This window comes from Festucalex cinctus, chromosome 6 (genome assembly GCF_051991245.1).
Source record: "Festucalex cinctus isolate MCC-2025b chromosome 6, RoL_Fcin_1.0, whole genome shotgun sequence".
Lineage (NCBI taxonomy): Eukaryota > Metazoa > Chordata > Actinopteri > Syngnathiformes > Syngnathidae > Festucalex > Festucalex cinctus.
The window spans coordinates 8,525,406-8,543,236 of NC_135416.1; the positions used below are offsets into that span (position 1 = coordinate 8,525,406).

Sequence of the window (17,831 nt, forward strand, 5' to 3'; positions counted from 1 at the left end):
GTGAGTGATAAACGAGGCCAGTGATGGTTTGTGGCCAGAGTGTCCGACGCGGATTAGTGATGTTTGGAGACTTGGGAGGTCAAACTCCGCCCCTAGTGTAGCCTCAAGTGCACTACCACTGCTATGTGTGCACTCTTCCTCGCAAGACCCCTGCATGGTAAACTAACTCGTGTGTGTGTGTGTGTGTGTGTGTGTGTGAAGGAGGAGGAGAAGGAGGAGGAAGGTCAGACTTGCAACTTGTCATGATGATGATGAGAGAAGACATCACATGACTGCGCCCGTTTCATAATCATGCAGCAGTGTGGGGACTAAGCCCTCTCCACATGCCTGTGCTTTGTGAAGGCTCAAATGCCAGGTAACGTGATGCTATATTTAGAATATTGCAAGTCAAATAGCACATGTGACTCATTTTCCCCTCCGTTGAACAAAACGCAGCTTCTCTCTTTCATGAATTGTACAGTTATTGAACATCGATATTGATTCTTCTCATTCGGGTTGGGGATGGAATGGTCGCCGATCAGTCGCTTGTCACAGGCGATCGGGGAAAATGTGAGTTGTATTCAACCGCCTAATGAGTATTTCAAATTTGCCTCTGCCTGACATTCTCAAAGTGTGGTCCTAGTACCTCTAGTGGTACTTGAAAGAATCACTGTCCAAGTACAGTTCAGTTGTACTGAACTTTTTCAGTGCTATTTTCCTGTATTTAAGCACATTAAGTAGGGATGTAACGATATCCAAACGTCACAATACGATATTATCACTGACACGAAGCGAGGAGGTAGGACTCAGACGCAGAGTGTAAGTTGGCCAACAAGGCTGCAGCTTTAATATATCGAAACTCAAAACACCTCTCAAAGAGGGAAAAAAAGGCTGAACAAAAAGAGCTCCAAACTGGAGATACAAAAAGGGCACTCAAAAACAGGGACAACTAAAGGCGCTCCACAAGGGAGGAAAACAAGGGGCAAACAAAGGGCGCAAGACAAAGCAAGGCAAGACATCAAACTAGGACTGTGGCTCAAGGACTGTGAGGACGCTTCCATGCACTGAGATGTGACACTTCGGCAACGGAGGGGAGAATGCAGGTGGCTTTTATGTCCGGGTTGATTGGGAACAGGTGGTGGTGATCATGGGCGTGGACCGGTAATCAGTGAGCTGCAGGAAGGGTAAGTGACCTGGGGTGAGAGGAGAGTTAATACTTTCAAAATAAAACGGGAACCTGACTGTGAAAACAAAAGCATGAACCGCCACTCTGGTGGCGGCGTGACAGTACCCCCCCCTCAACGGCCGGCTCTCGACGGCCCAGGAATGTCAGGGTGCTCTTCATAGAAATCGTCAATGAGGGAGGGGTCCACGATGAACCGGGCGGGCACCCACTGCCTCTCTTCTGGCCCGTAACCCTCCCAATCCACCAGGTATTGGTGTCCCCGGCCCCGCTTCCTGACGTCCAACAATTTCTTAACTTTATACACCGGGCCCCCCTCCACCATCTCCGGAGGGGGCGGCGCCGGCTCGGGCGGGACCAGGGAACTGTCCTGGACTGGCTTGACCTGACTCACGTGGAAGGTGGGGTGGGCGCGGAGGGATCGAGGCAGGCGAAGGCGCACGGCGGCAGGACCTATGGTCTTGGCAATTGGGAACGGCCCCACGAATCTAGGGGCCAACTTTGGACATGGAACTTTGAGATGAAGGTGTTTTGTGGAAAGCCATACCTTTTGGCCTGGCTGGTATTGGGGTGCGGCCTTCCTCCTCCGGTCAGCAGCTCTTTTCACCCTGTCGCCTTGACGCTGTAGTGCCAGTCGAGCTGCTGACCAGATTCGGCGACATCTGCGGACCATGGCGAGAACCGAGGGGACTGAGGCTTCCTCCTCCAGGTCCGCGAAGTAAGGTGGATCGTATCCGTGAACACATTTGAATGGCGTGATTCCTGTGGCAGAGGTGGGTAAGGAGTTATGTGCAAGTTCGACCCATACCAAGTTTTTGCTCCAAGTGGATGGGTTTTGGGAGACCAAGCATCGAAGTCCGGTCTCCAGCTGCTGGTTGAGCCTCTCAGCTTGTCCATTGGCCTCTGGGTGATAGCCTGAGGTTAGGTTCGCCTTGGCTCCTATGGCTCTGCAAAACTCCTTCCAAAAACGAGAAACAAACTGGGGCCCGCGGTCCGACACAATGTGTCGCGGGAATCCATGGATCCTGAATACCTGGTCGATCATGATTTCGGCTGTTCTCTTGGCGGAGGGTAGCTTGGGTAAGGGAATAAAGCGGACCATTTTTGAAAAGCGATCGACTACTGTAAGTATCGTGGTTTTACCCTGTGAGGTGGGAAGTCCAGTCACAAAGTCCATAGAAATCTCCGCCCAGGGTCTTGAGGGGATCGGCAGTGGATGGAGGAGACCCATCCGGGGTTGGTTTGATGTTTTATTTCGGGCACAGACTGGGCAGGCCTTGACATATTCCTGCACCGATGTCTCCATAGAAGGCCACCAGAATCTCCGGGCGACGGCGAACAGGGTCCTGCGAGTGCCTGGGTGGCAAGACAGGCGAGAGGTGTGTGCCCAATTGATCACCTGTGCTCGTAGACCCTCCGGGACGTAGAGCCGTCGTGGTGGACACTCCTTTGGAACGATCGTGTCTTGGAGGGCCTCCTTGACATCCTCTTCAACCTGCCAGGACATGGCTCCGACAATGCAGTCTCTAGGCAGGATGGGTTCAGGTTCGGTTGCTGTGGTTTCCGGGTCATGAATACGCGAAAGAGCGTCTGCTTTAACATTCTTGCTTCCGGGTCTGTAGGTCAGAGAAAACGAGAATCTGTTAAAGAATAATGACCACCTGGCCTGTCGTGGGTTCAGTCTTTTGGCTTGACGTAGGTATTCCAGGTTGCGGTGGTCTGTCCAGATGATGAAGGGGTGTTCCGCGCCCTCCAGCCAGTGCCTCCACTCTTCCAAAGCGACCTTGACAGCCAGCAATTCTCGGTCTCCTACGCTGTAGTTGCGCTCGGCCTTTGAGAGTTTCCGGGACAAGAAGGCGCAGGGATGCACTTTTCCATCCTCCTGGCTCCTTTGGGAAAGCACGGCTCCGACGCCCAGATTGGAGGCATCTACCTCAACCACGAACTGGCGGGTAGGGTCGGGAACTCTGAGTATCGGAGCCTCTGTGAAACATTTCTTAAGTGTGTTGAATGCGGCGTTGGCTTCCGGGGTCCAGACGAAGCGTTGCTGTGGCGAGGTCAAGGCATGGAGTGGAGCAGCGATGGAGCTGAAGTTGCGGATGAAGCGTCGGTAGAAGTTGGCGAAGCCCAGGAACTGTTGCACCTTTTTTCTGGATTCCGGTGTGGGCCAGTCCCTGACCGCGCTGACCTTCTCCAGCTCCATCTCGACTTTGCCAGGAGATACGATGAATCCCAGAAATGAGACGGTATCCGCATGAAAAAGGCTCTTTTCAGCCTTTACATAGAGCTTGTGTTCTAGCAAGCGTTTCAGGACCTGGGTGACATGGTTCTGGTGGGTTTTCAAATCCGGTGAGTAGATCAATATGTCGTCAAGATACACATACACGAACTGGTCGAGGAAGTCCTTGAGCACATCATTAATCATGGCCTGGAAAACCGCTGGCGCATTAGTGAGTCCAAAGGGCATGACCAAATATTCGTAGTGGCCTCGTGGAGTATTGAAGCCAGTTTTCCACTCATCTCCTGCACGAATACGGACGAGATGATAGGCGTTGCGGAGATCCAGTTTGGTGAATATCTTGGCTTGCTGGAGCTGGTCGAATACTGAAGACATCAAGGGCAAAGGATAACGATTCTTGACTGTGATTTCATTCAGGGGACTGTAGTCAATGCAAGGGCGTAATGAGCCATCCTTCTTGCCCACAAAGAAAAAACCGGCTCCAGCTGGCGATGACGAGGGCCGAATAAGTCCGGCTTTCAATGAAGTGTCTATGTACTCGTTTAGGGCCTTGCGTTCGGGACCCGAAACCGAGTACAATCTCCCCTTGGGGATGGTAGATCCAGGAATCAACTCGATCGCACAGTCATAGGATCGATGTGGGGGAAGTGACATGGCCTTGGTCTTGCTGAACACCTCCCTGAGAGGATGATAGCAGGTGGGAACGGTGTTCAAGTCCGGGTAATCCTGGTCATTCATGAGAGACACCTGTCGGATGGCAGCGGGAGGTGCCTCTGCCGCTGGCCGCTCCACCCCATGGTGTTCACAATCATCTCCCCAGTCCAGGACTCGCCCCGATCGCCAGTCGATGCGGGGGTTGTGCAACTGCAACCAGGGATGACCCAGGACCAGTGTGTGTGATGGGGAACGGAAGACATGGAAGCGAAGAAGTTCTCTGTGCTGTCCAATGTGGATCTCGAGTGGCTCTGTGACGTGCGTGATGAGGAATAGGTCTTTGCCATTGAGCGCCCTGGCCCTCATATGGGTCGAAAGTGGTTCCGTGCCGGCCTGCAATTTCTTTACCAGACCCCAATCCATGAGGCTCTCGTCCGCTCCGGAGTCAATGAGAGCTAGTAGGTCTGTGGAAGTGGCATTGCAGGAAATCGTGACTTGCGTGAGTTTTCGGTTCTTGACCAGTTTGGGAGTCTCGGAAGTCACCGGAGGGCCTCGCTTGGTGGGACAAGCGACCACCAAATGTCCTTTTTCTCCACAATAGTAGCACCGCCCCTCTTGACGACGTCGCTGACGTTCGTGGTGAGACAATCGGGCGCGGTCCAGCTGCATCGGCTCCTCGTCACTCTCGCTGGGCCTTCCCGCGGTGGGCGACTGGGGAAGTGCACCTTGCGGAGGGCCTCTTGCTTCTGGATGCCAGAAGAATCCGGAGCCGTGTCCCCGTTGATGTCCGCTGGTCTGCAAAAGATCTCGCCTTCGATGACCTGTGCGGATGGCCAACGAGATCAATGAGTCCAAATCGCCAGGTAAGTCCACGGGCAGTAGGAGTTCTTGCATGGCTGTGGAAAGCCCCTTTAAAAGTGGTCAAAAAGGGCTGTGTCATTCCAGCCACTCTTGGCCGCTAGAGTTCGGAATCGGATTGCATAATCATTCACCGATTCTCGGCCTTGTCTGAGGTTACTAAGCTCTCGAGTCTTTTCCCGATCCATGTTGGTTGGATCGAACACGAGGCGAAGTGCCCTGCTAAACCCGGCTGCGGTTGAGCAAGTCGGGGAGTGCCGTGCCCATTCCGCGGTGGCCCAGTCTCTGGCTCGTCCAGTCAGGTGGGAAATCATAAAGGCCACGCGGGAACGGTCCGTGGGGAATGCCTGTGGTGAGAGTTCAAAGTGTATGTCGCATTCGGTCAGGAATGCCTGACATTGTCCTTGGTCTCCCGAGTATCGCTCCGGGGAAGCCAATCTCAAACCAGCCCCGGACACGACTGTAGTCGGGATCGGTAGTTCAGCGGTCTCTGGTTTCGTGACGTTCGGCGTGGCGTGTTGCAGGTGGCTCACCAGCTCCTGCACCTGTCCAGCGAGCTCTCCCATCCGGGTGACCATAGCCTGCTGGGCCTCCTCCGTGTGCGACAGGCGGGCAGCCTGTTGCCGAAGTGCAGCCACCAACTTCTCCGCTGGGTCCATGCTGGCCGAAGTGTACTGACACGAAGCGAGGAGGTAGGACTCAGACGCAGAGTGTAAGTTGGCCAACAAGGCTGCAGCTTTAATATATCGAAACTCAAAACACCTCTCAAAGAGGGAAAAAAGGCTGAACAAAAAGAGCTCCAAACTGGAGATACAAAAAGGGCACTCAAAAACAGGGACAACTAAAGGCGCTCCACAAGGGAGGAAAACAAGGGGCAAACAAAGGGCGCAAGACAAAGCAAGGCAAGACATCAAACTAGGACTGTGGCTCAAGGACTGTGAGGACGCTTCCATGCACTGAGATGTGACACTTCGGCAACGGAGGGGAGAATGCAGGTGGCTTTTATGTCCGGGTTGATTGGGAACAGGTGGTGGTGATCATGGGCGTGGACCGGTAATCAGTGAGCTGCAGGAAGGGTAAGTGACCTGGGGTGAGAGGAGAGTTAATACTTTCAAAATAAAACGGGAACCTGACTGTGAAAACAAAAGCATGAACCGCCACTCTGGTGGCGGCGTGACAATCACGATATGAAGCTCACGATACGATAATTATCACGATATTGTGGGGGTGTTGGCGTCATTTAAAAAAGATCACAATATTGTAAAAAAAAAGAGAGCTCATACTAGATTTAAAAAACATAGAAGGGCAAAAACCTGCCTAATGAAAATTAAATTGCACTAAAAAAAAAATAGCCACCAGAGGGTGCTATAACTGCAAAATAGAAATTAACCTGATTTCGTGATTAATCAAAAAATAATCAACAGATTAATCAATTATAATAATCATTAGTTGTGGTATAAACTAGTCTTTATTATATCACATAATTAGTATTTATTCTTCTGTCTTTTTTTTTTTTTTTTTTTTTTTTATTAGTGCACAACTCAATTAGAACCAGTGTGCACCCAACGTGGGATAGAGAGCCAGATGGAGGGTCCTGCAGGGCATCCAAGCCCAGGTCAGCAAAAATTAAAACAATAAAACATGTGTGATGATTGCATCACTCCTCAGTGATGAACTTCTAAGGTCAAACACAATACATTCCTTTTTTTTTTTTTTTTTTTTTTTTTTTTTTTTTTTTTTTAATTCATAGACATATACTAATGCAGTTGAATTGGCAGCACAGCGCACAAGTGGTTAATGCAACTGTGTCGAAGCAGAATTTATGATAAACTCTTATATTGGATCAGGTGCATTTCGGAGTCTTTGTTGAGAGGAGATGAGTGTCATGTACAGTAAGTTTGTGGTAAAGAAAGTAAAAGTGGAACGTGTTCGTGTCTGTTTATAGCGTCATCTCTCGTCACACGTCCCCACAGACGCACAAGGCCTTCTTCCTCTGCTCTTATTAGTTTAATTGCCGCTCAGCTAGTCGGGGACGTCCTCGCTTGTGACGAGCCCGCGGCAGCTTTGTAACGTCTCTCCATCTGTCCGTTCTCGGCGCTATAAAGAAACATGACACACACACACACACACACACACAGACACACAGACAGTGCACTCGTCTATATTGTTTCCATTTGTATCAACACCAAAATTAGAAGCTCGACATCACCGCTTACGTAAATTGTTGTACTGGTTTCTGCAATGTGGTGAACTAAGATGCCCATTCACAGCTTTTCTTATAAGGTTGCTGGTTGATGTCAAAAGTCAAACTTTTGTGTTCAACGGCTGAATTTGATTTTTAAAACACACAGAAGGGTCAGATCTAGTGCTGTCACTACCGAATATTTTTAGAATCGATTAACCCGGATGCAATATTGTGACCCGTTTTGGGCTTTGGTTGGTTCTGACCAAGTCATTTCAAAATAAGATATGGCCTGCGGGTTAATCGACTAATAAGATTCATTTTAATTTTGCATTAAAATGTATTGCAAAAGCATTTTTTTGACCTGATTATTGACATTAACCAGTGATCGGTGTTTATTTCGTGCTTCATGTTCGTATAGTACCGGTTCGGTCATTGTTTTCCAAAGTAAAAACAGATGTTTGCAAATGTTGGGCGGGCGGTTGTCCCGGGGGCCTCTTGGCCCCGGGGAGCTGTTGCTCGCTTCAGTCTGTCTGGAGCCGGCGGTCTCTGGGATGGCAATCCTCCCTGTGGTGGTTGGCTGTCATCCCTCTCAGTGTGGATGAACTCCTTCTGGGTGCCTTTCCACACAGGGTTCTTCTGTGTCCCGCCATGTTGTGGTTTGTGTGTGTGTCTGAGGGGACAATCATGGGGATATGGGGTGGCGGGGTGGCTTTTCAGTTTATTTGAGTTGCATTTGAATGTATGAAAGGTGCTATAGAAATAAAGTTGATTTGATTTGATTTATTTTGATTAAACACAGAACATAATCAGTCTTCTTCATGAAGGACAACAGAAATCAGTGAACAATTGCCGGTACCATTGATATGGTGAAATCAGAGGATATGGAGAATTTAAAGAGAAAAAAAAAGAAAAAAAAGCCTCCAAACGATTACTTGATTATTAAAATAGTTGTCGATTAATTTGATAATTGATTACCGGTACTCAATTAATTGATTAATTTTGACAGCTCTAGCCAGTTCAATTAAGATAAGGTTAAAAATAAAATAGTGTGTATTTATAAAAAAATATATAAAATAGTTTATACAATAATAAAATTAATGTTTTTTTCATTTTATGTTAAATAAAAAAAAAAAAAGTTAAATGTGTGGTATTTTTACTAATATTTTGATTTTATGAATTCAAATACTGTAAGCCATTTATTTATAAATACAAAATAAACACATTTTAATTAACCAAATTTATGGGAAAATTAGCGAAATTAGTGCAAGAAATATTACAGAACTATTGATAATGTAAATATTCAGCTGGCTGGATTAAAGCAGAGGTATGTAACATGACATCTGCAACTTTTGGCCAGACTCAATTTGAGGAAATAGGACAAATATTTCTTCACACTCTTGACCAATTACTCTTGTTCACTTTAGAAAATTCACCACTCAAGTAAGACACCTCACATTTTTCATTAGGGAAAAAAAGAATACAGGTGCTAAAGTGTAATTGTCTCAGTTAAGTTACCACTGTTGTTCAAACACAAACATGACATAGTTCACTGCTATGCTATGCATATGAAATGTGTTGTTGCTAACCAAAGCAGCAGCACCTACTGAGGCACATGAACAGTCTCTCAGATGTGTGAAATTTACTAATGACTTTCCTGTGCTATGTTAAAGATGATTTTTTTTTTTTTTAAATCACAAAAATCTGCCATTTGAACAGGGGTGTGTAGACTTTTTATGGCCGCATTAAATTGGAATTAGACACTTGACACTTGCAAGGTAAATCCAACTTCAGTTAACTGCTGTTATTTGGACAGACAAGCAAACTCGTTAAATCACCATCCTCGTTTTTTCTCTCCCTTCTTGATTGTGTGACATTCACAAATAAGTTGCATCCTTTATTTACATCACATGTTCACAACCACTGGCAACTCTCATTTGCAGCACTTTCCATTCTCTATTTACATGACATTTATCCCAATGTACAGCAAACACACGAAAAGTAATCATCTGAGGGATAGTTGGGTGAAACATTCCATTGTCCGTTGTGTGCAGGGACCCCAAAATGGCAGCCGTGAGACGCACTGGACCACCGTCATCCCGAGTCCACCCTACAGGTCTTCCGACTCGGGAGCCAGGATGGACTCCAGGGTGATAGTGGGCAGGATGAGGTGGGTGCCCTCAGATATCCATCCTTGGGCGCTTCTGTTAAAAGTGGCTCTCTTCATTCTCGGCTCCTGGAGCTCCGGGTACTTGGGAGGGTTCAGGTCCAGCTCTGGAAGTTTGAAAGTGATTCCTCGCGGCGCTTTCTCAAAGCCGCCGTAAGGGGTCGCGACCCTGTAACGTGCACCACATTGGAAATCCAAGTTGTTGAAATTTCCATCCATTCAAAAGCACGTATTTCTCACCGGTTGAAGCTTTTGTACTCGGGAAGTTCTGGTCGAGGGTCCATGGCGGGCATGCTCAGTTTGAAAGCTTCGGCGAGGCCTGGATCGTTGCTTATGGCCTCCTCCCAGGGCGAGTGGTAGATTTTCGGCATAGAGGCAGCTTTTAACTTCTCTGCGTTTGTATCTATCAAAGGAACACACAAATTTGACTATAAACTTTTGGTGACTTTGCTTGAGGGGCAGGACTGGATGGACCCACCATCTCTTTTACACGCTCTGGTGTGTAGTCCAGCCCACCAAATATTTACCTCAGCTAGAGTCCTCTAATATTGATTTCAGTATCTCATGTAATGATTGTTTCACTTAGTTATTTTGAATAAGGAAACATTTTTGGAGTGTAAACAATTATACTTAAAAAAAAATAGATTCAGTTTATTATATAACTGGTTAATTAATTATACAGTTGTGCCTTGAGATATGAATTAAAAAATTTGTCATGATTGTTTGTAAATCAAATCACTGATCTCAAATGTGTTTCCCCATGGAAATGAATGGAAATGTCTTAATCCATTATTTTCTCTTTAAAAAAAAAAAAGCAGCATGTGTGTAATGTGTTAAAATTAGCGGTATAATATTTTTGCTCATAAAACCATAAGAGAATGAGAATGAGAATTAAAAAGAATTTAAACGAGTTTTTGGCCACCAGGGGGAAGTATAATACAGACAGACAGACAGGCAGGCAGATATACTGTACATAGATGTCTTTACAGTATAGACATCTCGCAGAGAATAAAGAATATATGACTGTCGTGTTATATTGACTGTATAAATGTGTTGCCGCACCCTTTTTATTCAAATATTAGTTTCTTTATAGAGCTATATACACACTTTTCAATTATGTCTTAGCATTAGCATTAAGCTAGCAGACTAAAGGCTAAGCTATGTGTTTGTTTTAGATACATAGCATGTAATTCTATGTCATCTTTAGTCGACAGCAAGTGGCAAAATGGCCGCCTTCTGATACTGATAAACACTGCTGGATTTTGCTGCTAAACTCATATTCCACTAACTCAATATTAACTAGAATATTGTATTTAGACTAGTGGGGCTGCATTGAACATATTACTGACAAGATTTTTATTTGTTATTTATTTAGTTTTTTTTTACTTCCCCTTTAAAACTCATTGCAATCATTAACACACTTATTTTCTGAATCTTTTTTTTTTTGGTGACATTTTCTGCTATTCTCAAAATGCCCTTAGATGAAATCCCCTGACCAGGGTTAAAAACATTTGTTCTTTCTTTTCATCTAGCTGTCGTGCCTGCCCTCAAGTCTTATAGTTCAAAAGGGAAAAATGTAATTTAAAAAGCAAAAACATAGACAAATGTTCTCGTCTAAAAACTCAACTGATCATGATGGGATGTTTTGGTTCATAAGAATTTTAACAGTTCACTTTATGGCGACAGAGCTAAGATTTGCACTTTATGAGTGGAATTACGAGCGGAGAGCGTGCTTCGAGAGCCCTTAGCCTTGGCAGGCTGACTTGTCCATCATTATGATCTTAGGCCTTAAAATAGCGCATACTTGAAGTGTACACTCATCATGTAACATGTCCGCATGGGATGGCAACCCTTCAGGACTGAGCTCGGTGGCTTTTGATGGATCACATCAGATGGATGCATGCAATTAATCATTCTTAAAAAAAACTAAAAAAAAAAAACTCAAACAGCCACTGTAGAATGTAATTCTCAAAACGCTTCCAGCCAAGCCTTTGCTCTTATGACTCTACACCGTGTTGTCGCTTTTTTGGTTGTTGTTTTTTGTTTTTTTATGACAACATTACATAATCGCAAGCTCATGCTTGACTGTTTGGCAGTCGGTTTTATTTATAGCGCACGGTGGAGCGATGACAGTCGGGGGGGGGGGGGGGGGGGGTGATATAGATGACAAAATCACCACACAAAAAAAACTGAATATCACCGGAATGAATGATGAGGGAACATCTTTAACTAATGCTGTAAATCACATTTATCCACACTGGACTCACAGTTCAAAAGCTTTGGACGGTTGAAAAGGATTAAGGTATTTTTGGAGGGTTGTAGGACTGAAATGTTGGTTGTTCGAAACCTGGCTGAGAAATTAACAACATAAAACAAAAATAAAGTAAAACTGCTCACTTTTTCCAGACCTGTCAGACGCATATTGGAGCGAAGCTGGAAAGATGTGTGTAGAAGAGCAATACTGTATTCTAAGTATTGCTGAAAATACTCGCCTTACTACTCCTTTTTGAACATAATAATAATAATAATAATAATAATAATAATAATAGTAATGGTAATAATGGTAATAATATTAATGGTAATAGTAATAATGATATCCATCCATTTTCTTGACCGCGTATTCCTCACAAGGGTCGCGGGGGGTGCTGGAGCCTATCCCAGCTGGCTTTGGACAGTAGGCGGGGTACACCCTGGACTGGTTGCCAGCCAATCGCAGGTAATAATTATAATCCATCCATCCATCCATTTTCTTGACCGCTTATTCCTCACAAGGGTCGCGGGGGCTGCTGGCGCCTATCTCAGCTGGCTCTGGGCAGTAGGCGGGGGACACCCTGGACTGGTTGCCAACCAATCGCAGGGCACACGGAGACGAACAACCATCCACACACACGCACAAGCACACCTAGGGACAATTCGGAGCGCCCAATTAACCTGCCATGCATGTCTTTGGAATGTGGGAGGAGACCGGAGTACCCGGAGAAGACCCACGCGGGCACGGGGAGAACATGCAAACTCCACCCAGGAAGGTCCGAGCCTGGACTCGAACCGGAGACCTCAGAACTGGGAAGCGGACGTGCTAACCACTCGACTACCGTGCCGCCCATAATTATAATAGTAATGATTATTATTATTATATAATAATAATAATAATGATAATAATAATAATAATAATAATAATAATAATAATAATAATAATAACAGCAATAATAATAATAAATTTATTATTATGTTATATTTTCAATATAATAATAATAATAATAATTATTATTATTATTATTATCATTCTTATTATTATTATTATTATTATTATTATTATTTAGACATATTTATGCAATTTTTTTAAACATTTTGACCGCTCACACTTTATTTATTATTATTTTTTGTTGTTGTTTTTATTATTTTTTGTTGTTGTTGATTAGGGAAGATAACATAAGTTTTACTTCTTTCTGTTCCCTTTCATTTCTCTCACTTTTTTTTTTTTTTTTTAAGGAATGATGAAATAAATTGAATTGAATTTTTGTTTTTGCTTTGTTTGTTTGTTTGCCTATTTTTTAGCAAACAGACAATTAATCAATAAGGCCTTTGTCAATACTTAACATTTGCTAATGAGTAAACGGTATCAATACCTGGAACGGTCTGATCGGGATTAGGAGTGTCTCCATTGGTTGGCGCATCCACTTTAATTTCAATCATGTGTGCACTCTGGGCCAGAATATCATTCTGCAAAACACAGTTAAGACTATCAGCTCAAGTTGAAGTAGACGGCCTTCACTTCTATGCACTCTGACATACACACACACGCATACAGATACTGATAAACATGGAAGTAGCTTGTCAGCTAAGTGTCTGAGGAGCCTCTTGTAGATGGCTCCCATTTCTCTTATCACGATTTTGTTGTTACACGACAGCACCGAGCACGACAAACTGCTGTGTTTGTTGTGGCAGCGGCAAGCTCACGTTAAGCTGAGCGTTGGCCTCGTTTTGTATGCTTTCGAACGTGTACTTTTCCGAGCGTCTCTGGCGCATCTTGAACAGGCGGGAGCCTCTGTTGGATAGCAGCGACAGCTCCTCCAGCATGATGTCTTTGGGAATGCTGTGCTTCTTTCCTAGATCCATCACGTCACCTGGGATCACAAGGAAAAGAAACATGTAGCACACATACAGTTACATGAGTGTATTGACTTAGGAGTTTCATTCATTCTCTGACCACGCTCGTAACTCAAAAATCATCGTTCTCTTTTGAAATGAATGGAAATGCCAGTAATCCATTATCACTCTCCAAAAACACAAAATGTTTTGTGATGTGCACTTTAATAAAAATAATTACATACAAATAATAATAAAATAAGAAAACTAGCACTATACAGTATTCAATGCAGTATGCAGTATTCAAATTCAGACAAAAATAAATTAATGAATTAACACTAATACAGTATAACTGAATAGAATGTACATAGAAATAAACAATTAATTGCAGTTTTTCTTCAGCCTTCAATAATGAAATTTCATATGCATTTTTGTCAAGGTTTTTTTAGCTTTGCATTTTTTTTAAATTTATTTATTGATTTATTTACAAACACAAGCAATACATTATGATGCATTACAATAAATAATATATATTTGATTTTATACTAAAATGTCTTAAAGGTTATGTTTATGCTAAAATAAAGGCAAATGAACCATGAATTAATCATGAAAGATAGCTTATTTATCCACTCCAGTTAGCGTTGTTAACTTCCTAAGCACTTTGACTTGCAGTCTTTTAGTGTTTAGTGCAACATCACAAAATTTAAACCGAAAAAAAGTATGGTTTAAACACAAGTCAGTAAGTCATAAATCAGTTTAGAACAATAACGTAAACAAATGTGCGGATTTTTCACTTTAACTAGCCATCTTTATTGACTAAGTGCCAACCCAAAAAAAAACATTTATTTTAATTTTTTTTTAAGAATTGTAAGATTATTTTTTTTTAATGTATTCTAATATTCTACATTGCGATGTCGATTTGAATTTAATTAATGGTTTATCCATAGTTTTTGCATCATGAGTTCATGCTTCTCCTTCGGGTATATCCCTTGGCCACCAGGGGGCAGTAGAATACATACAGACACTACATAGCTTTGTTGATGAACGACAGAAGAAGACTGTCGCAAATAAGATGCAGTAATATATTTGTCTGTATTGTTGTATGCTCTGTCTGCATGTGTTGCTATCATTTTGTGCTCAAATATAAGTTATTTAAAAATTGTATTTAGTTAAATATTATTACTAGTTTGCCCATGTTTTTTTTCCCAGTTGAAATGAAGAGAACAGGAGGGCCTGAGCTGAGATTCAAAGGAGAAACTTACAACTGTGAGGTGAGGCAGATGTAATCTTCAATTAATTTGTTTGTCAAGTACTGTAATTAACATATACCCGAATAAGCAATGATGTCCTAGGATATTAAATCTAAAGAATTAGTTTTTTGTTACTAGAACTAAAATATCAATGAGCCCGCAAAATAATAATAATAATAATAATAAAAGCAACTTTTAAAACGACAACAAAGATTGCAAACATCTTTTTTTACGACGCTTTTTGTTGATTACAGTTCTCTCACTGTTTAATATCTTGGTCGACAAACAGGATAATTACCACTAATCACCTAACTCAACAAGTTACAGTTAAGACCTCTTTAAGTCTGAGACATGTCTTAACTGTAACCTGTTGCATTTATGTCATGCTTCATACACTAAAAGTTGCATGTCATATAAGCCCTGTCATGGAAAATGAGTTGCGGCCGTGGCGCAGAATTAATTTCAATGTGACAGAATGGCGGCCAGCTGTCACAGGGCTTCACGTTATCCTAACAGCTACGCACAGTTGGCCCTCCCTCCAGCCCTTGCCCTGCCCCACCCACGACCCACCCAGAAATAGAGCTTTGAAAAGGGCAAAGACAAAGCACTGGCTTCTATGGGTGGTAAATCATCCCCGTAGCTTATTTATGGCGAGCCGGAGCCCTGACATTTTGCACTCGTATCCCTCCGAGGGATGTTGTATTATTGCAACAGTGTCGTGTTTGCCTCGGCCGCTTGCCATACCGTTGGTACTGTGGACCTCTCGACAAATAGCTGCCGCGTGCTTCTTCTTCTCTCCAGCTGGCATTGTACAGAATTGTGACATTGTGGGCCCCGCCAAGGTTGTTGTTGAGTGCAGTGAGGGAGGACTGGAAACACATACGAGACACTCCATGAGCTTGTTTGGACTTTTGATACATGGCAGTGTTGACTGCTGCAATTTTTTATGATGAGCGACTTGAATGGGTGATAGTGGTGACAATGATTGGGTTGCAATTAGGGTTACAACGAGGGATATAATGTAGACTGTAATATTTATTACATCCATTACATTCCTTACATTGTTATTGGAATATTTATGAGATTTTATATCAACAATAGAATACTATGTTTTGTAAATTTTTTTAAATCAATGCCAAGTTCTTTTCTTAGCTATTTCAGAATGCCTGTAATTTAGTATTAAAAAAAAATGTTTACACTTTTTCAACACTTTTTGAGAACTCTGAAATACATGCAATGATATAATCTTATTTCTTTTTTATTTAGCAGTATTTTAAGACCTTTTACAATAACTTAAAACGTTCAATTATTATTATTTTTTTATAATTGCACTATTTTTTTTTAGTAATTGTGCCAATCAATCCATCATGCTTGTTAGCCCTGTAAAAATCATTTCTTAATATATATTCATTATTAATTTATGTATTATTTTGTAGCTATTAAAACACGTGTACTACAGTATAATTAATTTCAACATGTTTTTGCTACAGAAATCTGCTATATTTTATGCTTTTGTACCATACATAGCATTTACAAGATTGTTATTTTTATTTTTTTATTAAAATATGTAACATAATCTAAAGGTGCTGTCATATTAGGACCAACATTTTTAGACCTACAGCTGTCTCAATTGACCAATATATGCAAACATTGCGTGTTAGTGATATAATATTGAAAGGAAAAACGAAGCAAAAAAGTGTTGTTGTTGTTTGGGGTTTTTTAAAATCCCCAATCTTTTTAAGCATCCTTCAGCAATCAATTTCTTGGACTTGTTGTAATGAAGTACAATTAAAAATAAATAAATAAACAAATAAAAAGGAAATACACTCGTGAAGGAAAATTTCATGCATATTAAAAACGTTGTACGAGACATGATCTATATGGGAAATGCAACAATTAGTAAAGAATGACGTATCTAAAATATGAATTCATAATAAAAAGTCTGTCTGGTGTTTTGCGTACCTGTGATGGTTGTCCCGGGAGTGCGAACTGTATCCTTGAGGGGGAAAAAGCGGGCGAGGCTCAGAGGTCAACCTGCACTCGCCGGTTTGATCTTCGCTGATCTTCACGCTCGCAGACACTAAAGCTACACTGCCAGTGTGTCTCTGTGTCAGTTGTGCATGGAATGCGGCTTGCATCAATAGGCTAAATATAACCTGACAAGCACTCTCAAACACCATCGGGCAATTGGTAGAGGATGGAACGAGACAAGTCGTCCGATGAGAACTTCCTCCTCCTCCAGAGATAAACCGTCTTCCTTGTGTCGGAATGTTCGCCGTCAACATGTCTCACGGGTTAAAGCCTCCAGAGTAACATGTCTTCAAGCTATGCACATTATTCTTGATGTACAGAGAACAGTGGCCCTCTTTGAGATGATCACTGGATATGCATTTTGCTAGCTTGTCCAAAATTATCACAACAATCCATATGTCTGTAACTCAGTCAGTTTGTCTCTTCTTCCACTTACACTTCCAATGCCAAAATTTCAACATTCATTTTTGCGCTTGCTTGTGGCAATTTAGCACACTCGTTTTAGGAATCTCCACTAAAAGATTAGTAATAAAAGCACACAACTGCCGTCCAATCTGTTAGCGTGAACACACAATTTAACACCTGCTATTTGAATCTTCCTATAAATTAGGCCTCAAATTAATTAGTAAGGCACCACTGTCAACATACACATATAAGGATGAAGGTTGTTGTTTTATTATTGTTTGATTTGTTTTTACACTTGTATGATGGTAGAGATTGTTATAAAATTACCTAAAACATTGACTCTATACTTAAATTTATGTAACACCTACTCTATTCCTTTTCAATAGGGAAAAAAATGTTCCTCTGTCAGTATGATGTAATGCAGCTGTGCAACATTGTTAGTTGCAACCACCAAAAATAAACAAACCACTTTAGGTGCCTCTTAGTTAATGGTGATGCTTTGTTGGTGCTGGATTTCACTTTGATGGATTGGGATGTACTGGCTTCTATGGATCTCACTCTGCCTTATCGATCCTTCCCTCCTTCCTCTCTTTAGTTTTTCCTCTGGTCTCTTGAGATCTCGCTAAATTTGCTGGAATTTAGAGGCTTCCGGGGTGGCGTAAGACTTTGATTTTGTAATCATGGGGAATGCAGGAAGTGTTTGGTCGGTGCTGGATTTCACTTTTGATTTATCTTTCTTTTCTCTTTCTTTTTTTCTGACCTTTTCTCTGGTCTCCTGACCATTTAAACCTCACGAC

At 42.6% G+C, this 17,831-nt stretch overlaps 2 protein-coding genes across 8 annotated transcripts in view; one reads left to right on the forward strand and one right to left on the reverse strand.

Annotated features, from left to right (window-relative positions):
* Positions 1–17,831, forward strand: part of LOC144020346 (solute carrier family 22 member 7-like) — a 41,165-nt gene that overhangs the window by 6,085 nt on the left and 17,249 nt on the right. For 2 of the 7 annotated variants that reach the window (XM_077523722.1, XM_077523719.1), the window contains exons 3-5: positions 202–355; positions 9,150–9,265; positions 14,558–14,619. In XM_077523722.1, the coding sequence (XP_077379848.1) occupies positions 14,563–14,619 (57 nt within the window). In that variant the 5' untranslated portion in view covers positions 202–355; positions 9,150–9,265; positions 14,558–14,562. Of the gene's footprint in view, positions 1–201; positions 356–460; positions 550–9,149; positions 9,266–11,952; positions 11,979–14,557; positions 14,620–17,831 lie in introns of those variants that run through there. The other 5 variants (XM_077523720.1, XM_077523721.1, XM_077523726.1 and 2 more) reach the window with 5 other exon arrangements.
* myoz2b (myozenin 2b) lies at positions 8,812–15,464 on the reverse strand. The gene is made up of 5 exons (XM_077523728.1): positions 15,343–15,464; positions 13,220–13,386; positions 12,889–12,982; positions 9,503–9,665; positions 8,812–9,431 (listed from the first exon to the last, which is right to left on the reverse strand). The coding sequence occupies exons 1-5, from the start codon at positions 15,422–15,424 to the stop codon at positions 9,206–9,208; spliced, it is 732 nt and encodes a 243-aa protein (XP_077379854.1). The 5' UTR covers positions 15,425–15,464; the 3' UTR covers positions 8,812–9,205.